This window comes from Heptranchias perlo, chromosome 29, assembly GCF_035084215.1.
Source record: "Heptranchias perlo isolate sHepPer1 chromosome 29, sHepPer1.hap1, whole genome shotgun sequence".
NCBI classification, from domain to species: domain Eukaryota; kingdom Metazoa; phylum Chordata; class Chondrichthyes; order Hexanchiformes; family Hexanchidae; genus Heptranchias; species Heptranchias perlo.
In genome coordinates this window covers 30,519,766-30,544,875 of record NC_090353.1, presented here as the reverse complement: position 1 = coordinate 30,544,875, position 25,110 = coordinate 30,519,766, and the positions used below count along the sequence as shown (strand labels likewise).

Here is a 25,110-nt window from a genome sequence, read left to right as displayed (position 1 = left end):
TAGCATTGATCTTACTCAGACTTTAATTCTTCAAATAGTTACTCCTTGTTTGCAATTTTCTGAATATAGTGGAACTTCAGTCATCCACCATAGTGGAGGGGATTCTGCCCCAATGAAAACTGAAATTGGTGAATAATCAAGAGCTCCTATATCTCCTATCAATTGATGTTTTAAACGAGCTTCATGAACTTCTCTGTTTTATGATAAATTAAGAGTTCTTTATTTAAAAATAAATTCTGGCAGCTAACCAAGGTTCCACATTTTTATCCAATCTTCTTTATCTTACTGTAGGCTGCTCAGCGTTGCTATAAAATAAAAGGCAAAGGAAAGACATATGCTCACATGTATATGTATTTTTTACATAGATACTAGAGGGAGTACGTTGAACAGAAAGTACTTCACTAAGACTTTCCTTCCCCTTAAATGAAATAGCTTATACAAGTAACTAGTTAAAGTAACTAGTCCCCAGTGTAACACAAACTCGGATATAAGAGCCAATTTTTATTTTGAATTTCTACTTCATACAGACTTACCTCCCATCGCAGAAGGTACAGAACAGCTTCACGACAGTTCTCCTCTACTCTCCTGAAAGGCATTGATTCACACTGGGGTACGGTTCCAAGGATGCTGGTCTCCTTCTGGTACCTCGCCCCTTAAGGTGTGAGCCTAGACAGTTCTCGTTAGGGGATTAGAACATGGAGCATCTCATGGTTGAGCATAATCCTGTCATCAGCCAACATTCATAAGCATGCACTTTCCAGCTGGGGTCACTGGATGGTGTCCAGCAAGGTGTAGCATAACTGATTCCCCCCCCCCCCTCTTTAGCACAGAGGTTCTGCAGCGTTGCTGCACGATTGCTACCACGGCCAAGATGCCCGAACTCAGCACAGGCTTCAGGATTAAACCTGCAACCTTTTGGCCCCTTTCGCCCAGTACCACACTGCGCATTGAATTAGCCAACTGAGCCATCAAGGAAGCACTGTGTAGTTCTTAGAAATAAAGCTGGATAAATACATGGAGAAAGGAATAGAAGGTTATGCTAATAGAGTTAGATGAATGGGGGTGGGAGGTGGCTCGTGTGGAGCATAAACACTAGCACGGACCAGTTGGGCCAAATCGCCTGTTTGTGCACTGTAAATTCTATGAAAATTGACTTGTGAGGTAGATGAAGACCAAGTCAAAAATACCTATCAATATACCTAAACCTCTGCTCATATTTTAATTTTGTTAAGTGTTCAAATCAGTTAGTCTGGTCAAATGAAGTTTTAAAAACATTAATTGTTATTTTTTAAATTTTATCTGGACAACCCTTTTGACTGGTTCTGTTTTCCATCCTTTAGTGTTTGGGAGTAATATGTAGTTTGACACTAAGCTGTAAGATATCATTTCAAAGCACTCCACTTATTTTGTACAACATCTGAAAAAAGTATGATTTGTTTGTAACTCTGAACAGATAAACAGAATGAGGGAAGTACACTGAACCACAGAATATCTTATTTGATTAAGAGCTGAAAAAAAAAATGTATAAAAAGTGGTTTTAAATCAAACTGTTTCCTGCAAAACACTGAACTCAGCAGGGGTAAGGACTCAGTAGGTTAATGTGTCTGTAAATACTAATGTAATCCAGATAGGAGTAAGCTGTGTTTCCTATTTTTGAATCTTTGTGGTTTTCTATAAAGCGCTTTCACACACAAAGGAAATGTATTTCCACCAAAATAAGTCACAATGGTTCTTACATTTGTCCTGTAGAATATTTCAGCACTGAAGGATTTTTTTCTCTTGCAAATATTTCCTATAATCATTGGGATTCTGAGAAGAAAGGGAATACCATGTAACATGACTGTTGTGGCATTAAGTATTTAGACATGGAGCTGGAAATAATCTTTCAGACATTTTAAGGACTTTATTTCCCCATAAAACACAGTACCCACTTTCTCTACTGACAATAATGGATGAACATGAGCACTGTCTTGCTAAACAGGACTTGCATTTGTACTAAGCATACACAATCAATGGTTGCCATGGAGAAATCAGGCATGATCCATGATGTACAATCTCCAACTGGCCTTGCTGAGTTCATTCTTAATCACTGGTACTGAGCCTCCCCATTCAGTGATTGCTATGGAGAAAGTATATAACCTACAATTTATTTTCATTAATAACTAGCTCTATTCAGTTCTTTCTTACTTAGCCACTGCCGCTGAAATCCTCATCCGTGCCTTTATCATTCCTAGACTAAACTTTTCCAATGCCCATCTTGCTGGCTTGCAAGCTCCATCTTACATAGCTTCCAACTCATGCAGAACTCTGCTTCCACATAAAGTCCTGTTCACCTATCACCCCAATCCTTGCCACCTCAACTGCCTCCCCATTCCAGTGCGTCGAGTTCAAAATCCCTATTCTTATCTTCAAATCCCTCCATGGGTTTACTCCTTCCTACCTTTGCACCCTCCTCATAGCCTATGACACTGCCTGAACCTGCCGCCCTTCCAATTCTGGTCTATTACACATTCAACTCTCTCCGTTCTGTCATGAGTGGCTTAGCTGTCGTCATTGTACCCCCTGAGTCTGGAATTTCTTCCCATTTTCCTTGCTACATCTCACTCCGATTTCCCTAAAACCTACCTCCTCAACAGTACTTTTGGTCACCTGCCTCCTTCTCCTGCTTGGTTCTGACAACCAACTATGAGGTGATTTGGGATATTTTACCACATTTAAGGCATTATATAAATGCAAGTTTTCTTTGTTATTGGTCATTGTCACATAGGGTCCCATAAATTTTACTGGTGTTTTGAGGATCACATTCTGCCATTCCATCCGTTTATAACTAAGGCCACAAGCTTATAGTGACTAAATAGGTTGAACTTTGGACTATTACTTGAGATTACAGGACTTTTGTCATTACATTGAAGATTGCATATTGTATTTCCACCCATTTTTCTACAAAAAACAAACCAGTGGCCTGGTACTGTGCCTGTCATTCAGTGGCTTCTGTGGAAATGGCATATATCCAATATGCACTGATCCTAACAACTGCAGTGCTTGTTATGAAAAGCATGCATCTCAGGATGCACTGTCCTTAATTAGTCTCGTTCAGTGATTATTACTGGAGCAACCATATATCCCACTCATTAACCCTCTGAGTACTGGGAGAAAAATGCAAACTGGTCAGCATTCAATTAATATCTTTCATAGAAACTTCTGCAAAAAAAAAATTCCTCTATTGTACTGCACTGATTAACCTTCTAATGATTATAATAAATGCAACTTTGTGAAATGTACAGGATCAAAGAACATTTCTTAAAGGAAGGTGCTGTCAAACTAAACAAAAAGTAATTAGAATCTCATGTTTTTGCTACTGATGCAGAAATACAATTGTACTCCCTAAAGGTCTAATATAATTGTCCTATTGAGGGTTGAGTAATTGAAATTCAGTGTCTGTCCTTTACTTTGCCCTCTGTCAAGACTGCACATCTTGCTAAACACTCAAACACTGAAAGGTATTATTTTTCATATTAATTGTTTTGCTTCATCTTCTCTCCTACTCATTCCAATCTTGGTGCTGTCTTGTATCATCGGTCCTTCATCTAGGTTGTCAATTTTTTTAAAAATGTCCCTTTTAGGCTATGTTTACACGATGCTGGCCTTTTTATGCAGCACCATATTAATAGCTTGTACCTTCGTTCTCTGATTCACTGCAGTTTCATGACCTTGCACTTGAATACAGTGCCCTCTATCAGTCATATTGTAATAGGAATTCTATGGTTATCCATTCCATTCAGATATTCACCCAGAAAACTAACAGATCAATCACTATTAAATTGAACCTCGCACTGGAAATAAACTACTATAGCTTCAGCTGCTCTGCAAGGTGATATGCTGTCTGGGTGGCTATTTAAAAAAAATCTGCTGTATTTATTTATTGAAAACTCTGCCCTACCTTTGCTTTCTGCCCGTTTCTCCTCTCCTAAGTCACTGACCAATGTTTGGGTATTGTTCTATAGGGTGCAAGCAATCTTCTTATACTTCACTCAGGTGGTTGTTCTTCATCTATGAGCGAACACAGTGAGCATAGCCAAGCTATTCAACTACTGAGGAATCACAACCAACTTCAATCCTGGATCTCACCCAACTTCCACTAACACACACTTTCCAACAGGGGTCACTGGATAAGAAGCTTGGCTGATTTTTTTTCCCCCCGTCCCTAACCCAGGGGTGTCAAGACCAGTTGTAACATCCAACTCTTATTACAGCTCAGATTAGCTAGCTCAGCACGCACCGGGTTTGAAGTTGTGACCTTCCTGGTCTGTATGGCTCAATACCATACCGGCCATTGCACGTACCCACTGAATCATCAGGAGAGCTCCTTCCTTTACATATTATTTTAATTTTGAGAAGTTGTGCTTAGAAATATATTGAATACCATTAGCAGATATAACTTAAGAAGTGTCCAGCTGGCTTTGAGCTTGTGGTTTCAGCAGGACCTGGACGCTAAATTATAATCGAGAACTCACTAAAAGTGACTATTATATCTACAGTACTAGTAGATATAATTGCTAGTAACTAACTTCAGAATATATATAACCTAAAAATATTAAAATAATGTAGGGTGACAACAATTCATAGAATTCTGTGCATGTCGTGATTTGAGGATTCACATTCTGATCTGTAGCTTGCCTGAGCTGTACAGATTTGGGGAAACAAGGCCACACATGGGAGTGAATACATTTCAGTTCAGTTTGTAACTCTGTTCAACTATCACAAGCTTTGATATATGCAAATGCTGGTTGTCTGCACATTTTGTTGCGCAATGTATAGTCTGATCTTACATGCAATTGTGACAATATGCAATTTCTCTTTTTTTATCCCACCTGACCTGTGCCATACCAACATTCCACTGTACATTGTATCCTCATTTCCGCACATATTCTTCAAGAGAAAATTTCAGGCATCGTAAGATATCACCATTAAAACACATTTCATTGGGTGGCAGTCGTGGCTCAGTGGAAGCAAGCTCACCTCTGAGTTAGAGGGTTGTGGGTTCAGGTCCCTACTCAGGGACTTGATCACAAAAGCTAGGCTCACACGCATGTGCAAAACTGAAGGAGTGCTGCACTGTTAGAGTTGCTGTCTTTCAGATGAGATGTTAAACCAAGGCTCCGTCCACCCTCTCTGGTGCACATAAAAGATCCCATGGCACTATCTCAAAGGGCAGGGGAGTTCTCCCTGGTGTCCTGGCCAATATTTATCCCTCAACCAACACCTAAAAACAGATTATCTGGTCATAACCATATTGCTGTTTGAGGGACCTTGCTGTGCGCAAATTGGCTGCTGTGTTTTCTACATTACAACAGTGACTACACTTCAAAAGTACTTCATTGGCTGTAAAGCATTTTGGGATGTCCTGAGGTCATGAAAAGTGCTGTATAAATGGAAGTCTTTATTTTTGTTATATGGGTGGGTTTTACAAATTAGTGCTCCCTGTCCAAACCTTCGCACGATGAGAGCTTGTATTGGGAATTCAGCCGGGAAGATCAGCCTACCCCATAATAATGGGTGTAAAAGCTGCAGTGCACACAGACTTCTGCACCCAAATTCCTAACAGGTGCTCCTGCTGTGCTAAGTGCTGTGCCAAGAGCATTAATTTGTAAAATGTACCCCCAATGTTTGGGGCCACAGAATGAAGGACAATAGCTAAGCTGCATAAGTATCTCAATGGAGGGCACTTGCAATCATATCATGCGAATCAACCTACACTGAACTTGCTTTTACTTACACTACAATTAATATATCAATTGCTGCTATTTTTATGATAATTAGCAGCAGATGTACGAATGCTTTATCTCTGAAAGTACCTTTCAAACTCCCTGGCACACATACCTCAATAAACTGAATGCTGATGGCTCGAACATAACAGGAACAAATAAACACCAAACATAGAAGAGGTCCTGATGCCTCATTACCCTGTGCAGTCCTTTAAATACAAGTATTCAAAATGTCCCATATTAAAACTTTAAAAATGAACTCATTTCCATGAGTCTACCAAAAGGAAGAATACAAGAATTTGTTTTTTCTTTTTTATTCGTTCATGGGATTATGGGCATCGCTGGCAAGACCAGCATTTATTGCCCATCTCTAATTGCCCTTGAGAAGGTGGTGGTGAGCCGCCTTCTTCAACCGCCTCAGTCCATGTGGTGAAGGTTCTCCCACAATGCTGTTAGGTAGGGAGTTCCAGGATTTTGACCCAGCAACGATGAAGGAACGGCGATATATTTCCAAGTCGGGATGGTGTGTGACTTGGAGGGGAATGTGCAGGTGGTGTTGTTCCCATGTGCCCGCTGCCCTTGTTCTTCTAGGTGGTAGAGGTCGCGGGTTTGGGAGGTGCTGTCGAAGAAGCCTTGGCGAGTTGCTGCAGTGCATCCTGTAGATGGTACACACTGCAGCCACGGTGCGCCGGTGGTGAGGGGAGTGAATGTTTAGGGTGGTGGATGGGGTGCTAATCAAGCAGGCAAAGGGCAGGGAAATGGGGTTAAAATAAATAATTCCAGTTGAAAAGCTAGCACCAATGATGGGTCGAAAGGCCTTCTTCTGCACTGTAATTCTATTTGTAAATAGTAACAGATGATCCAGCATTCATGTTGTGGTGGGTTTATTTCATAGTTAAGAATTCCTGATTTACTCACACCCAGCCTGTTTTACAACCCTTTTACACTTATGTATGAAATGACTCCAAGTGTAGCAGAACCAGTGCATTTTCTATCTATTTATAATTAATATATTAACAATCTTACATGTGTATGAACTTCCTGTCAAATTTCTCCATTATAAACTGCTTATGTAAGTATATCTGTAATTACACCTTCCTGCTGGAGGAGGCGTTGCAGCACCACCACTGTTAGGAGAGTGTAATTACAGTGAGACAAGTTTACATAGGCAGTTTCCATTATAAGAATTTATAATGGAAATATATAAAAATAAGGACAGGGTGTATGACTTTGAAATGTGTAATGAATTAAGTATGTATGCCCTGGTCCAATTGTAATCTGCCCTCTAACCTTGCTTCACCTGGACTACACTTGTCTTGACTCCCTGTTTGAAAGTCACGGGAGATCAACTAGTAATACATTAAAAATCGTATATCTGCGTGCACTTCCTGTCAACTTTCTCCATTATAAATTCCTATGCCTACATTTATAATGGAAATTGCCTATGTAAACTTGTCATGCTGTAATTACACTCTTTGATCAGTGGAGGAGTGACAATTTACAGTGGCAGTTTCAATTATAAATGTGGACATAGGTATTTATATAACGGAAATATAAAAATAAAGACAGAACATATGACTTTAAAATGGTAACTGAACTATGACTACGCACTTTGGTCCAATTATCACCAGCCCTCTAACCTTGCTTCACTGAAGATTACACTTGATTTTGTCTCTCCATGTGCAACGCCACAAGAGATCGATAAGTCCTTACAAATAAAATCATCATCGTTCAGCACAGGCCAGTCACTGATTTTATGAAGTCATTGCAGCTGGAGTGTTATGAAGAAAATTACTTATCTAGATTCATGATTAATTGTTTATCTTCCATTTCTTAAACTTTACTGCAAACACTTCAATGTTTAAAATACATATAGTTTATGCTTTAAGGACCACATATGCATTTCCCCCTTCCCCACCCAGATCAAAAACAGCTGAGTTCCCACTAAAATCAGAAGGTCTTAAATCTTCTTTGTGAAAAAGGGCTGAATTAAATATCGATCGTTTTGATGGATTTGTTCGTGGAATAAAAATAAGCAGTGTATAATATCCCCATTTACTGCAGTGTTTTTAGTGTGTGCAACTTAAACAATGGAAAGGCATAATTAACATTCTGCAATGGACAATTTCTTCAAACGTCTGTATGTAAATGAGTGGGTGTTTTGCTGAAACCTTTGTAGTGTTGAACTATAAATGGAATTATTTAACTTTTTTTTATCAATAATCTTTCATGTTAATGCTGTGGTTTTTGATTTCTTTAATCAAAAGGTTGGCTATTTTTAAAAGGAACCTTGGAGAGAACTGAAAGAAAAACTGGTGTAAATAATGTGCATTCCCCACTAAATTATTGATACACGTTGTAGCTTTTGTGTTATTACAATGAGAAAAGGTAATGCTGAATTATAATGCACTTGCGTGTTTCTTCCTTATTAAAGAAGCAAAATCTGTGTTCTTTGAACAGTTACTTGCAATATTTAGAATCATAGAAAGGTTATGGAATGGAAGGAAGCCATTCGGCCCATCGAGTCTGTGCTGGCTCTATGCAAGAACAATCCAGCTAGTCCCACTTCCCCACCCTTTCCCCGTAGACCTGCAAATTTTTTCCTTTCAAGTACTTATCCAGTTCCCTTTTGAAGGCCATGAATGAATCTGCCTCCACCACCCTCTAGGGCAGTGCATTCCAGATCCTTACCACTCGCTGTGTAAAAAAGTTTTTCCTCATGTCACCTTTGGTTCTTTTGCCAATCACCTTAAATCTATGTCCTCTGATCCTTGACCCTTCCGCCAATGGGAACAGTTTCTCTCCATCTACTCTGTCTAGACCCTTCATGATTTTGAATACCTCTATCAAAGCTCCTCGCAACCGTCTCTGTTCCAAGGAGAACAACCCCAGCTTCTCCAGTCTATCCATGTAACTAAAGTCCCTCATCCCTGGAATCATTCTAGTAAATCTCTTCTGCACCCTCCCTAGGGCCTTCACATCTTTCCTGAAGTGCGGTGCCCAGAACTGGACACAATATTCCAGTTGTGGCCGAACCAGTGTTTTATAAAGGTTCATCATGACTTCCATACTTTTATATTCTATGCCTCTATTTATTTTCCACATCGTTCACCTGAGGAAGGAGGTAGCCTCCGAAAGCTTGTGAATTTAAAATAAAATTGCTGGACTATAACTTGGTGTTGTAAAATTGTTTACAATCTATTTATAAAGCCCAGGATCCCGTATGCTTTTTTAACCACTTTCTCAACCTGCCCTGCCACCTTCAACAATTTGTGCACATATACCCCCAGATCTCTCTGTTCCTGTACCCCTTTTAGAGTTGTGCCCTCTAGTTTATATTGCCTCTCCTTGTTCTTCCTACTGAAATGTATCACTTCGCATTTTTCTGCATTAAATTTCATCTGCCACGTGTCTGCCTATGTCATCAGCCTGTCTATATCCTCTTGAAGTCTGTCACTATCCTCCTTACTGTTTATTACCCTTCCAAGTTTTGTGTCATTTGACACAATCTATAACAGCAGCTTGCATTTATCTAGCACCTTTAACCTAGAAAACATCCCGAAGTACTTCATTGGGTTGGGAAGGGGACAAGTAGATAAAATCAACATAGGACAGGTTGGCGAGCCATGATGGGGGAGTTAGGAGAGGTGACTGAAAGCTTAGTCAAGAAGATGGCTTTTGAGAAGTTTTTTTTTAAAAGGGGTGGGGGAACAAGTAGAGGATTTTAGGTAGGAGTTCTAAATAGGGGTAAGATGGCTGAAGGCTCGGCCACTAAGGGTGGGGAAAGGAGGAAAAGCATGAAAGGCCAGAATCAGAGGACCAAAGGATGCAAGAGAGGATATAATGGTGGAAGAGGTCGCAAAGGTCAGAGGAGGCTACGGAGGGATTTGAGGAGGATTTTAAATTTAATGCATTGGTGGAGACGGAGAGCCTGTGTGGGTCAGCGAGGTGATGGCTGAGTGGGACTTAGTGTGGGACAGGATATAAGTTGCTGAGTTTTGAACCAGTTGGGAGTTTATGGACCCACTCATGAAATCGTATTCACAGAAATCACATATTTTGAAGCTGTGGACTCCTGCGATTTTGTTAGATCATTAATTATGGAGAAAAGTGAGCTTTCTCCAGTTATTAAAAGAGAAATTTTATCTCTAATGTTAAATGTACAGCCCAGTGTGCAACAGTGCCATTCATGAAGGTCCAGGATAGATCCCCAAGTATGTACTGAGATAGCTATTCTCAGTTGGGGCAGAAGTTGCATTACTACAATTGCTCTCAGGCTCTTTGGGCTAAAGAAGGGCAAATGGGCCAGGTGTCCTACCCAAATGGCTAGCCAGTAACTAGAATTGTTTTTTGGCAAACTGCCACGTGCTGGAGGCTTATCACTTAGTTTATCACTAAGTACGTATCAGTTTTCCAGGGTACACAGTCACCAATTGTGTTATTTACCCCAGTTTTTGCTTAATCACTGACAATTTCTCTACAGTTTAACTCTTTCAGTGCCCACATCAGTGGATCTCGTCACCGGGGACCAACTTTCCCTAGAAATAAGCAAAGATATCTTCAGCATATCTTTTAAACAGTCACATTAATTTGTGATCCTTGTCAAAAGATTCTAATTTAGTGTGAGGACATAATTAATCTAGACTGTGATGCCACTGCAGTTAAATAGCCTTCTGACACTCACTGTCTAGACCCAAACTTTAAGATTGGAGACTTGGCCACCAGAAAAGCTGCATATTCTAATTTTCTAAAAGGCCCCTTTTCTCTGTCAAGAACTGCCAAAAGAATTGCGCTCTGCGACCTATCCGGCATGGAAGATACCACAACATATTACACATGGACAAGCAAAGGCAGAAAGAGTAATTCTTTGAGCTATAACTATAATAGGTGGATAAGGTAACTAACTGTCACATTTCAGGATTTTTGACTGGCTAGGGAGTTAGGTGTAACTTATTCTAAAATGTTACCATTAAGTTTAGTTTACAAGGGATTAAACCCATAAAATAGCCATATGCTAGGGATACGAGACAAACCAGCTGGTGAAGTGGGGCTTCTCGTATGCCACTTCAACCCCAGACAATGGAAGTTTGTTTAGACATTCAAGTAAACTTCCACACCCATTACATTGGGATGGTTCCATTCATTCCAACCATCAGGAGGTAGCTGCTGAAGTGCCCTCATCTAGGTGGGCAAGAGTCAGTTCTGTTGGCAGCTCAACAGCCAATCCCTGAACATGAAGAGCTGGGAGAGGGTCAGGGGTCAAGCCCTTGGGCTTCCTGTCCAGCTAAGAAACAAAGAGGAGAACGAAGGAACACAGTCTGCACAAATGGTGTGGAGTATCTAGTGAGGAAGACAAATATAGGGAGTGTGTTCTCCTTAAGGTAGTACCAATCAGGTTCAGACAAATTACTGGTCAGAAAGATCATTTTTAACTCACTAACAAGGACAGTGTAGCAAATTTATTATTTTCTTTGTTTTGAGGAGCCTTACAGAATTAAGTTAAAGGTGAGATGTACTATAAATGTTTACTTTGCTTGTTCATTAATTGCTTGTGTTGATTGTAGCCAAAGCATCTCCAGCAATGGCTTCCTTTCCAGCCCCTTCACCATTACCTTCAAGATCCAATGATCTATCATGGCCTCGTCCTTTCATCTACATGCTGTCCCTTACAAATGTAGGGTCAACTTCCACATGTATGCTGATGACATCCAGTTCTACCTCTCCATCACCTGCCTCGACCCCATCATTCTCTGTTTTGCCAAACTCCATGACCGACCTCCATCCAGTCTTGCATGAGCTGCAATTTCCTCCAGCTAAACATTGGGAAGACCAAAGCCATCATCTTTGGCCCCCGCCACAAATGCCATAGCCTTACCTCCAATTCAATTCCCCTCCCAGCCACTGTCTCAGGCTGAACCAGACTGTTCGCAACCTCGGCATCCTATTCAACTGAGCCGAGTTTCAATCCCAAGTCCTCTCCATCACAAGGACCCCCTACTTCCACCTCTGTAACATCACCAATCTCTGCCCCAACCTCAGCCATCTGCTGCTGAAACCTTCATCTATGCCTTTGTCACCTCCGGACTATTCCAATGCTCTCCTGGCTGGCCTCTCATCCTCCAACCTTTCTAAATTTCAGCTCATCTAGAACTCTGCTGTCCGTATCCTATCCTGCACCAAGTCCTGCTCACCCATCGTCACTGACCTACATTGGCTTCCAGTCCCCCATTGCCTCAAATTTACAATTGTCATCCTTGTGTATAAATCCTTGAGGCCTCACTCCTCCCTATTTCTATAACCTTCTTCAAACCTAGAACCATCCCCTGAACTCTCTGTTCCTCTGACTCTGGCGCATTCCCCCCTCTCTTCACACACCATTGATGGCAGTCTAAGCCCTGTGCTCTGGACTTCCCTCCCTAAGCCCTTGTGCCTTCCCACCTCCTGCTCCTCCTTTAATACCATCCTTAAAACCTACCTCTTTGACCAAGCTTTTGGTCAGCCCTCCTAATAGTTCCTTCTTTGACGGCATCCATTTTTTCCTTATTCCTCTGTGAGGCGCCTGGGGACATTTTTAGACCAAAAGCTATAGGAGCAGGAGTAGGCCATTTGGCCCTTCGAGCCTGCTCCGCCATTTAATGAGATCATGGCTGATCTGATTTTTACCTCAACTCCAATTTGGCTATGTTACAGGCGCTATATAAATGCAAGTTGTTTTTGTTGTAAAATAGAATGTTTGTTGATTCATATTTGGCCTTGTCACATTAAAGCATTAATCAGCCTGCCTCTCAGAAGATTGGAAAGGTATGCACGGCAGCATGGGCGAGATTACAGTATCCAATTTATATGAGAGTTTCATTGTTACGCCTTTGGGTTATGCTATCATACTAGATATTGGGCAGTAAAGATAAACTGTTAATTGTAAAGAATACGGGATCTGTTTAAGGGAAAGACCAACGATGCTGAACTCAAGGGAATATCTACTGTAGGTCCGAAATTTGTAACAGTAACCTTGATCTGGTTCCATCTCTGGTGCTCACTTAGACAAATTGCATTACGATGGCTAAGATAATAAAGCACAGATTTGAAACGGTACCATTTATTAATCCTAGATGAAAATCACAGGTCACAACACTTTCCACTTCCGACTTATATTCCGATGATATTTGCCTTATTCCATGTGATCTTTTATTTGCATAATGCAGATTTACAGACTGATTTCTTTCATATTTTCAAGCTATCCAACAATCTTTTACTAAAGAATCTTGAGTCGTAAGTAAGCCCACTGATGTGTCTTAAAACTGGTGGAATTTGCTCATTGTTCATATTGACATACACTGGGAGGACTTTTCTTCCCTTCTCAATGTAATGCTGCAAATTCCACTCAGAGACTCTGCGACACCAGGCGCTGTCCAGGGAGTTTTGGGACAAGATGATGATGGTGATTTTACTTTGCTGGATAACATTGGTTACTTCTGTTATCATCAGTCTTCCAGCCACTTGGTCCTGGTGCTCCACAAATCCCTTGTAGCCACGTTCATGCAGTATCTCAGAAATCTTTAAGGCCACCTCTTCATCCGTTTCACAAAACCAGAGGGAAAAGTCATACTCAAACTTTGAAAGAAGTCCAACAGAAGTAGATGCTTTCTTAATTTCCATCAGTTAGAATATAATCCTAACTCTATTACTATTCTTTATAATTAGCTTCGTTTTGAAAAGTCTTATCTTTAATTTCAGAAATACTTAGGTCAAGCCGTTCCCCTGCTTTCTTTAAATCCTCACATTGTGATGCCAACTCACAAAGCTTCTCTTCTAAACCTCTGTTCAGTTCAACATAGGCTCTGCTTTGCTGGTACTGGATTTCCACGTCTGGCATCAACAATTCTGCTCTCACTGGGGCCAGAAACTCTAGGAAAAGGAATTAAAAGAGAGTTATTTCATCCTCATTGCTAAAACGAATCCCTGATTTAACTTCTATGTTTCATTTCATAAAACAACATCTACTACAAAAACACAACATTGTCCAATTATTCTGAGCTCCAAAATTCTGGCAGGTTGCAACTTTACACCCGTAATTCCTCACAAAAGTAAGTTCCCAATCTCAGCCAGATCATCAGAGGTCAGAAAACTACTGGCAAAGTTCCACTGGGTCCCCCCTCGCATGTTCAGCCCCAAACCTAGACTGACAGAGGACTAGGGGCAGGATACTTAGCCATCCTCTTCATTGGTGACTAATGACAGGAAGATCTGAGAATACGAGAACATTTTTCACAAATTGAAAATGTAATTATAGTATAGGAAGAATGTTTAGGATCCATCTCTAACATTTTAACAAATAGAGAAATGAGAGTTAACTTCAGTTGTTTGTCTGCTTAGTTAGCATTAAATCATTTTAAGACATTGTAGTCACACTACAGAAATGAGAAGAAAAGGGAAGTTGAGTCAAAGCTAGATAATCTATAAGCTCAAGATATTAACCCCACAAATGTTTAAACTTCTTTTTACACAACACAGGAACAGCAGAGTTAGTGTCCCCTTACAATTATACAGAAATCATAAAACTGTTTTAAAACAATTACTTGTTTCAACAATTTTTTTTAAATGTCAAATTGCAGATGGTCATAAAATGGGGAGCGCAGTAAAAATTGAATGTAACTAAGGACTTGCAGGAGGATTTGGATCAATTACTTAGATGGGCAGATGAAGTTTAATACTGACAAATCTGAAGTGTTGCACAGGGGTGAAACAATGTGCAATTTAAGCACAAAATGAATGGAACAGAATTAGCACAGGTTGAATCACAAAGAGATCTGGGAATAATGGTAGACGTCATCAATATCTGGACAATATGGTGGGGTTATTTAAAAAGCTAACAAAATATTTGGCAATATAGCTAGAACATAGGAACACAATTCTACTGAGGCACTACAATGTACTGCTCACACCACACTTGGACGACCGTGTACAGTTCTAGTCATCATGCTACAAAAAGGGATATACAAGCATTGGTGACAATGCAGGGAAGAGCATCACGAATGATTCCAAGTGTCAGGTGGATGACCCATGAGGAAAGGTTAAAAAATTCTCAATTTCCACAGAGATTGCATGTAAAGCACTTAAGCATAGAAAATATTAAATAACTTAGATAAGGTAAATCCAGATATCTATCGTCTATTCATATAAAAATTGAAAACATGTCACACTTGAAAATGTTAAAAATACATTAAAAGTCATTTTGTGCTATTTTTTCCTACCTCGAGCCAGAAATTTACAAGCACCTTAAAACTGTACTGTCTTCCTGATTCACTTGACTTCCATTCAAAACACATTTCCTATTAATTGCACAGTAATCTCAACTCCCATCCCTATCGTGAGTGCGAATGTGCAGACTTTTTAAAATTTGGTTTTGCTTTTTAGTTTAGTAGACCAGAGTGGATCAGGCCAATGACTGAAGTGGAAAATCCCCAGAAGCAGGAGCTAATCTGCCTCAAAAGCAGAAGACTCTGCATTTACACAATAAGCTAATAGGGGAACTGCTGTGGCTCAGTGGGTAGCACTCTTGCCTCTGAGGCAGAAGGTTGTGGGTTCAAGTCCCACTCCAGAGATTTGAGCACAAAAAAAAATCTAGGCTGACACTCCAGTGAAGTGCTGCACTGTCCCTGTCCTACAGCAGAGCCTGGTCGCCAATTGTCTTAGATTTCCCTGCCATTGGGCCAAGACTTCGCTCCGCTGGGACTGTGTGGTGGGTTGGTGTGCAACGTATTAAAAGAATCCACACACAGGCATCTTCCACCAAGTCATCCTCAACCCTGAGGGACTGCCAGAGAGAGAGATAGGGGAACTGCAGTTTAATTTTTTTATATTTAAAGAGGAAATAACTTTTTGGTAGTTACTGTATAGAATAACAAAGCGGACAGTGAATTATGAAAATTTAATGCAATGGATGAGTTCAGCTGATGTAAACTGCAAGTGTCTTGTGAACATCAGAAGAAACAGCTTTATAACTCACTGCCAAGTTGCGTGGGGAAGGAAGGAGCATAGTTATACTGCCACTCATATCAATACAAGTTGGTTTCAAATGCGCAGACCCAAAACAGATAGATAATCCACAAGTTAGATGAATGATCTGACTCCTGAGCACTCTAAAATGAACGACATGAGACCACCTTGAGCAAATGCGAAGTTGAAGCTCAATACAAAGCCCGATTTTAAACGTGGCAGGCAGTCTACTGGAGCTTTTTTAAACTGCTGGAGTTTAATATTTTTAATCTCGTGAGAACGCGAATGCACCCACCTGCACTTTGCTAAAATTAAAGAACTTGCATTTATATAGCACCTTTCACAACCTCAGTATGTCCCAAAGCGCTTTACAGCCAATTAAGTACTTTTGAATTGCAGTCACTGTTGTAATGTAGGGGAGCACAGTAGCCAATTTGAGCACAGCAAGATCCCACAAACAGCAATGTGATAACTGACCAGATAATCTGTTTTAGTGATGCTAGTTGAAGGATTAATATTGGCCAGGAAACTGAGGAGAACTCCCCAGCTCTTCCTCGAAATATTGCCGTGGGATCTTTTACGTCCATGCGAGAGGGTGGACGGGGCCTCACTTTTAACGTCTCATCCGAAAGACGGCACCTCTGACAGTGCAGCACTCCCTCAGTACTGCAGTGGAGTGTCAGCCCAGATTTTGTGCTCAAGTCTCTGGAGTGGGACTTGAACCCACAACCTTCTGACTCCGAGGCGAAAGTGCTACCCACTGAGCCAAGGCTGACAAACATTTGCCACCTGGGGAGTGATGTTTACATGTGCCCGAACAGGCTCGCATAGAGCTCCCTTTGTCGTTGAGCTCAGTATACAGGTCTGCCATCTAAGCAATGCACTAAACAGATACCAGTCTAAGACCAATAGCTGTGGCATATTTGCACTATGGGATCCTGCACTAGTTGCCAGATTAATCAGTTAAACGATAAAGGGGCAATTTCAGGACACTCTGTCATAACCCTATCTCAGGCCTACGCTCGTATGTAGCAGTGGCAGTGAAGCCTCGTGTAATGGCCTCTTTACTGTAATAATTGCATATTCATTAAAAAAATTACTGTGTCAATACAAGATATGCAGTCAATAAAAATCAATTAATACAAGACAACTGATGATTTAAAAATAATAAACTTAATCAGAAACAGGAAAGGATAAAGCAACTTGTAATTTATGAGGATAAAATACAATACCCTCCGTGCCTTCGGCTAACGAAGCGAATACTGGATCAGACAGTCTGGCACGTCTGACATCTTCTAGAATCTGCTCGATAGTAGGAGGCTCAGGGCGAGTCGGCAGAGTGACACGCTTCTTGTTTTTTGATGTCATACCACCCCCTCATGCGTGAATCTTGCATGAAAAGACACAAGTAACAAATTACTAGCAACGCATCAACTATTTAGCACATATATTTTTGTCAAAGAGAATAGCGTACTGTGACCTGTTTTATTACAATATGTCTGAATGCATCTCTCCACTCCCTTCTCTCCAAATCCCATAAGTACAACTACTGCACATAATAAAACTTCCGTAGAATAGGAATATTTCTACTGGTACTGCTCAATTGGACAACCAAATATTGGTCAGTGACCCAACCAGTGAGAAGGCTGAATTATCAAAATTATGAATCACTAACCCAGCCGTTCGATTATACGTTATTATATATGTTATTTCGCATCCCGCACAGCCCTAGGAACACTGGCATCTCTATATAGGGTAGCCCCTACTAATGTTGACAAACTGCTAGGGACCATATCATAATTTTCAAAAGGCTGTCAACTACCTAAAAGAAAATGCGAGCTATCGTCACTGGAAGCATCATATTGGCATACATCAACAAAAATAACTTTCTGAATTTTTCAGCATTTGAGTGGCCTGACAGAAACCTGATGACTTCCTCATAGATCCCTGGGGTCCAGGGACTCCAGATTCAAAACACGATATACAAGGCCAAAAAAAAACTTATGATTCAATTGGCCAACAACAACAAATTGCATTTATATCGCGCATTTAACGTGGTAAAACATCCTAAGGCGCTTCACAGGAGCATCAACAAAATTTGACACCGAGCCACATAAGGAGATATTGGGACAGGTGACCAAAAGCTTGGTCAAAGAGGTAGGTTTTACGCAGTGTCTAAAGAAAGAGAGGTAGCGAGGCGGAAAGGTTTAGGAAAGGAATTCCAGAGCTTAGGGCCTAGGCAGCTGAAGGCACAAATTTTGAAAAAGATTATATGCTACTCTCCCTCTCATACCCCTTTTCTTAGCTCAATATCTATCCAGTTCCCTCTTGAATTTGTCAACACCATCCATTTCCATTGCCTCCCTGGGCAGTATGTAACTACTCCAGTTGAATGCTTCTGTCCTGACAATTCTGATTTTCAAAACAAGATAACCAACTTCTTAAACTGCAGAAGATACACAACAATTCACTACAAAATTATAGAGCTGCACGCTAAAGTACTGAAACACTGCACAGAATTACATCACGGAAACAGGCCATTCGACTCAACCTGTTGGTGTTTATCTTCCACACGAGCAGTAGTCCTAATCCCTTATACCTGTTCCCACATCCCTTTATTCCCTTTCCTTTAACCACCTATCTAACCTATTCTTAAATGTTAACTAGGTCTCTGCTTCAATCACTAACTCTGGTATAGCATTCCAGAGCCTCGGAACCCTCTGTGTGAAAGGTTTCTCTGCTCTCTGTCCTAAATCTCTCACATTCAATCTTTTTTCTGTCCCCCATGTTTTAGACCCCTCAATCACTGAAAACATGTATCTACTCTGTCCCATCCCTTTATAATTTTAAACTTTGACAGTATTTATTTAACCCAAATCATGTAATAATTCATAGAATCGTACAGCACAGAAGGAGGCCATTCATAGAATCATAGAAGATTACAACATGGAAACAGGCCCTTCAGCCCAACATGTCCATGTCGCCCAGTTTATACCACTAAGCTAGTCCCAATTGCCTGCACTTGGCCCATATCCCTCTATACCCATCTTACCCATGTAACTGTCCAAATGCTTTTTAAAAGACAAAATTGTACCCGCCTCTACTACTGCCTCTGGCAGCTCGTTCCAGACACTCACCACCCTTTGAGTGAAAAAATTACCCCTCTGGACCCTTTTGTATCTCTCCCCTCTCACCTTAAATCTATGCCCCCTCGTTATAGACTCCCCTACCTTTGGGAAAAGATTTTGACTATCTACCTTATCTATGCCCCTCATTATTTTATAGACTTCTATAAGATCACCCCTTAACCTCCTACTCTCCAGGGAAAAAAGTCTCAGTCTATCCAACCTCTCCCTATAAGTCAAACCATCAAGTCCCGGTAGCATCCTAGTAAATCTTTTCTGCACTCTTTCTAGTTTAATAATATCCTTTCTATAATAGGGTGACCAGAACTGTACACAGTATTCCAAGTGTGGCCTTACTAATGTCTTGTACAACTTCAACAAGACATCCCAACTCCTGTATTCAATGTTCTGACCAATGAAACCAAGCATGCTGAATGCCTTCTTCACCACCCTATCCACCTGTGACTCCACTTTCAAGGAGCTATGAACCTGTACTCCTAGATCTCTTTGTTCTATAACTCTCCCCAACGCCCTACCATTAACGGAGTAGGTCCTGGCCCGATTCGATCTACCAAAATGCATCACCTCACATTTATCTAAATTAAACTCCATCTGCCATTCATCGGCCCACTGGCCCAATTTATCAAGATCCCGTTGCAATCCTAGATAACCTTCTTCACTGTCCACAATGCCACCAATCTTGGTGTCATCTGCAAACTTACTAACCATGCCTCCTAAATTCTCATCCAAATCATTAATATAAATAACAAATAACAGCGGACCCAGCACCGATCCCTGAGGCACACCGCTGGTCACAGGCCTCCAGTTTGAAAAACAACCCTCTACAACCACCCTCTGTCTTCTGTCGTCAATCCAATTTTGTATCCAATTGGTGACCTCACCTTGGATCCCGTGAGATTTAACCTTATGTAACAACCTACCATGCGGTACCTTGTCAAAGGCTTTGCTGAAGTCCATGTAGACCACGTCTACTGCACTGCCCTCATCTATCTTCTTGGTTACTCCTTCAAAAAACTCAATCAAATTCGTGAGACATGATTTTCCTCTCACAAAACCATGCTGACTGTTCCTAATCAGTCCCTACCTCTCCAAATGCCTGTAGATCCTGTCTCAGAATACCCTCAAACAACTTACCCACTACAGTTCCCAGGCTTTTCCCTGCCTCCCTTCTTAAACAAAGGCACAACATTTGCTACCCTCCAATCTTCAGGCACCTCACCTGTAGCGGTGGATGATTCAAATATCTCTGCTAGGGGACCCGCAATTTCCTCCCTAACCTCCCATAACGTCCTGGGATACATTTCATCAGGTCCCGGAGATTTATCTACCTTGATGCGCGTTAAGACTTCCAGCACCTCCCTCTCTGTAATATGTACACTCCTCAAGACATCACTATTTATTTCCCCAAGTTCCCTAACATCCATGTCTTTCTCAACCGTAAATACCGATGTGAAATATTCATTTAGGATCTCACCCATCTCTTGTGGTTCCGCACATAGATGACCTTGTTGATCCTTAAGAGGCCTTACTCTCTCCCTAGTTACTCTTTTGCCCTTTATGTATTTGTAGAAGCTCTTTGGATTCTCCTTTGCCTTATCTGCCAAAGCAATCTCATGTCCCCTTTTTGCCCTCCTGATTTCTCTCTTAACTCTACTCCGGCAATCTCTATACTCTTCAAGGGATCCACTTGATCCCAGCTGTCTATGCAGGTCATATGCCTCCTTCTTCTTTTTGACTAGGGCCTCAATCTCCCGAGTCATCCAAGGTTCCCTACTTCTACCAGCCTTGCCCTTCACTTTATAAGGAATGTGCTTACCCTGAACCCTGGTTAACACACTTTTGAAAGCCTCCCACTTACCAGACGTCCCTTTGCCTGCCAACAGACTCTCCCAATCAACTTCTGAAAGTTCCTGTCTAATACCATCAAAATTGGCCTTTCCCCAATTTAGAATTTTAACTTTTGGGCCAGACCCATCATTCTCCATAGCTATCTTAAAACTAATGGAATTATGATCACTGGTCCCAAAGTGATCCCTCACTAACACTTCTGTCACCTGCCCTTCCTTATTTCCCAAGAGGAGGTCAAGTTTTGCCCCCTCTCTAGTCAGGCCATCCACATACTGAGTGAGAAATTCCTCCTGAATACACTCAACAAATTTCTCTCCATCCAAGCCCCTAATGCTATGGCTGTCCCAGTCAATGTTGGGAAAGTTAAAGTCCCCTACTATTACCACCCTATTTTTCTTGCAGCTGTCTGTAATCTCCTTACATATTTGCTCCTCAATTTCCCGTTGACTATTTGGGGGTCTGTAGTACAATCCTATCAAAGTGATCTCTCCCTTCTTATTTTTCAGTTCTACCCATATAGACTCAGTGGGCGAACCCTCGGATATATCCCCTCTCACTACTGCCGTGATGTTCTCCCTTATCAAGAACGCAACTCCCCCTCCTCTCTTACCTCCTGCTCTATCTTTCCTATGGCATCTGTACCCTGGAACATTGAGCTGCCAGTCCTGCCCCTCCCTTAGCCATGTTTCAGTAATAGCTATAACATCCCAGTCCCATGTACCCATCCATGCCCTGAGTTCATCTGCCTTGCCCATCAGACTTCTTGCATTGAAATAAATGCAGTTTAATCTAGACTTCCCTTGGTCTTTGCCCTGCTTTCTCATACCATCTGTCCGGTCATGTTTTGTACACTCTCCCTTACTGCCTTTTGTTTCAGTCACCACTTTTCTTCCCACTGACTTCCTGCATCGGTTCCCATCCCCCTGCCACATTAGTTTAAACCCTCCCCAACAGCACTAGCAAACACTCCCCCTAGGACATTGGTTTCAGTCCTGCCCAGATGCAGACCATCCAATTTGTACTGGTCCCACCTCCCCCAGAACCGGTTCCAATGGCCCAGGAATTTGAATCCCTCCCTCTGGCACCATCTCTCAAGCCACGTATTCATCCTAGCTATCCTGTCACTCCTACTCTGAGTAGCCCGTGGCACTGGTAGCAATCCTGAGATTACTACCTTTGAGGTCCTACTTTTTAGTTTAACTCCTAATTCCCTAAATTCAGCTTGTAGGACCTCATCCCGTTTTTTACCTATATCGTTGGTACCTATATGCACCACGACAACTGGCTGTTCACCCTCCCCCTCCAGAATGTCCTGCAGCTGCTCCGAGACATCCCTGACCCTTGCACCAGGGAGGCAACATACCATCCTGGAGTCTCGGTTGCGTCCGCAGAAACGCCTGTCTATTCCCCTTACAATCGAGTCCCCTATCACTATAGCTCTGCCACTCTTTTTCCTGCCCTCCTGTGCAGCAGAGCCAGCCACAGTGCCATGAACCTGGCCGCTGTCACCTTCCCCTGGTGAGCCATCTCCCCCAACAGTATCCAAAACGGTATATCTGTTTTGGAGGGAGATGACCGCAGGGGACCCCTGCACTGCCTTCCATGGTGCCTGTGAACTCTTTGAAAGAGTTACCCAATTAGTACCATTCCTCATAGCCCTGCAATTCTTTTCCTTTTCAGGTATATATATCCAATTCCCTTTTGAAAGTACTGAATCTGCTTTCACCACCCTTTCAGGCAGCGCATTTCAGATGTTAACAACGTGCTGTGTAAAAAAATTTCCACCTGATCTCCCCTCTGGATCTTTTGCCAATCGTCTTAACTTTGTGTCTTCTTGTTATCAACCCAAATGAAGTAAAATATTTTCTAAATATATGAGTGCAGAAAATATTTACAAGAATGGATCCAGGGATGAGGGACTTCAGTTATGTGGATAAACTGAAGAAGCTGGGGTTGTTCTCCTTTGAGCAGAGACGGTTAAGAGGAGATTTGATAGAAGTGTTCAAAATCATGAAGAGTTTAGATAAAGTAAATAAAGGGAAACTGTTCCCATTGGCTGAAGTGTCAAGAACCAGAACAGAATTAAGGTGATTGGCAAAAGAACCAAAGGTGACATGAGAATTTTTTTTTAAACGCAGTGAGTAGTTATGATCTGGAACGTGTTGCCTGAAAGGGTGGTGGAAGCAGATTCAATTGTGGCTTTCAAAAAGGAATTGGATAATTACTTGGAAGGGAAAAAATTTGCAGGGCTACGGGGAAAGAGCGGGGGAATGGGTTTAACCGGATTGCTCTCACAAAGAGCTGGCATGGGGCTTGACGGGCCGAATGGCCTCTTTGTGTGCTGCAACCGTTCCACGATTCTATAATACCCATCTCGACAATTGGTGTACTTTTATATATCACAATTTGAACCTTCATAAAATATACAAGTGTCTGGATGAAACCCATCCCTCGCACCTCAATTCACGTTACTAATCACGAGTTCAACATTAAAATGAATTGAACTGAGGTACTTTCCCTATTCCTCCTCCACTCCCCAATTCTTACTGAGGCATACAGACCAGAAAATCCCAGGTTCAACCTCAGCCAGGGTAACGGGGGGGGGGGGGGGGGGAGAAAGAGAAGAGATAACAGCAAGGGCTCACACTCTAGCTGGCTGTCTAGTGACTCCTGCTAGAAAGCACTGGTGTGGACATCAGGCAAGAGGAGTTGTGAGGTACACCGTGGTTGAATAGCCTGCCGCTATTTACGATCTGGGATCACCTGAACAGGGTACCAGAAAGCGCCCAGTGTCCCCATGGCACTGTACCCCGGCCAGGGGGGGGGGGGAAAGAAAGGGGAGTTCAGCCGCCCTTCAGGAGAGGGGAGAGGGGGAATAAAGTAACCCAGATTCAAGCAGCGAACTTTAGGCCACAATTAAGAGAGTGACCGCAGCTCCCAGGGAAGCAGCGCCGCTCCCTGCCCGGTAGACGCCCACTTTGATCGGATTCCCTACATACCAGCGGCTGAGGAGGGGGGGGGGGGGTCGGGGTCAGGGTCAGTCGGGCCTAAAGCCGGCGCATCCACCCTCGGTTCTTACCTCAGGCCGCCCGCCGCCTCTCCCACTGACGCCGCCAGCCCAGCAACGTCACCACTCAATCAACAGGGCTGGGGACACGCCCCTTAAAGCGAGTCCGTCTCCAATATATTTCATTGTTCAACTTCAAATCTAAACAATGCCCAGGAAATAATTATTTACTTAAAATGCAACGTTGCACATGTTTTCGTGATATAAAACCTTTATCGGGGCAAATACAAGTATCCTACTTCAGTATCGTCAAGGCCAGACCTTGAAAACAGTTTTGTTTTCAGAAAACTGATCATGTTCCTAAGCTTATATGATTTTCTATTATCTGACTGTTACAAATTTCGGGTCTGCCATAAATATTCTCTCAGGTTCGGCAGCTCTGTCAACAGACTTTAATTTAAACACAATCATTTCAATATAACCCATTACCAAATCTTTTATGTGGAGAGAAATGGTCAAAGTTCCATTACACAACACTGCCTTATCATTAGAAATTTAACTGGAACCATGTCTCAGATAAGCTAAACCTTTCAATTAAGACAAAAAAAACCTTACATGCACCATTCAGTTTGCTGCTATTGCAGTACAGCGTATGAGCCAACACTCCAGATGTCCATAATTTGGACTAGCTAATTATTATTTACAACCATTGCAAAAACTGAGAAGAGTAGGATCTAAAGCAGTGGGTATTTTCATCACACTGAACGCATTGGCTTACACGCTGCCTGAGACCTTCCTGAACTCTTTACAAGATGAACACACTCTTCATGTCCGACTAATGTTTTAAGGGATTATCTCAAAAGTTCACCAAGCTACCAAAAATGAAAATGACGATTGTATATGTAGGGGAAAATTCATTCCCTTAAGGCTGAGAAACAAAGTTTCATTTCCAAAAAAAAAAAATCAAAAAAATATATATTTGTACATTGAACATCAATTGCCGGTAGAAACAAGTTACAATGTTTTTTTCTACAGAAGAAACTTTGTAGTTTATATAACTTTATTGAACAACAACAACAACTTGCATTTATGTAGCATCTGTAACGTAGTAAACCGTCCCAAGGCACTTCATAGGAGCGTAAACAGAGCAAAATTGACAGTAGGCCAAAGAAGGGGACATTAGGATAGGTAACCAAAGGCTTGGTCAAAGAGGTAGGTTTTAAGGAACGTCTTAAAGGAGGAGAGGCAGAGATTTAGGGAGGGAATTACAGAGCTTAGGGCCTAGGCAACTAAAGACCATCAATGGCAGGGCGAAGGAAGTGGGGATGCACAAGAGGCTAGAGTTGGA

The 25,110-nt window shown here is 41.7% G+C and overlaps 1 protein-coding gene across 2 annotated transcripts; it reads right to left on the bottom strand.

The window, feature by feature from the left end:
• Positions 1–12,845: 12,845 nt before the first annotated feature.
• On the bottom strand, positions 12,846–23,936 carry c29h19orf25 (chromosome 29 C19orf25 homolog). Of its 2 annotated transcripts, none has more exons than XM_067968723.1 (3): positions 23,835–23,936; positions 17,003–17,150; positions 12,846–13,670 (listed from the first exon to the last, which is right to left on the bottom strand). In XM_067968723.1, the coding sequence occupies exons 2-3, from the start codon at positions 17,127–17,129 to the stop codon at positions 13,450–13,452; spliced, it is 348 nt and encodes a 115-aa protein (XP_067824824.1). In that variant the 5' UTR covers positions 17,130–17,150; positions 23,835–23,936; the 3' UTR covers positions 12,846–13,449. The 2 variants fall into 2 exon arrangements, with proteins under 2 accessions (XP_067824824.1, XP_067824823.1); XM_067968722.1 differs by having other exon boundaries at positions 16,994–17,150; positions 23,835–23,935.
• Positions 23,937–25,110: the final 1,174 nt, after the last annotated feature.

What these genes read in the sequence shown, in the direction of transcription:
- c29h19orf25 (XM_067968722.1), bottom strand. Translation starts at nt 17,129, where the DNA reads ATGACATCAAAAAACAAGAAGCGTGTCACTCTGCCGACTCGCCCTGAG. An exon ending in GTTAGCCGAAGGCACGGAGG is followed by an intron (nt 13,671 to 16,993) that starts GTATTGTATTTT and finishes TCCTTTTCCTAG; the next exon opens with AGTTTCTGGCCCCAGTGAGA.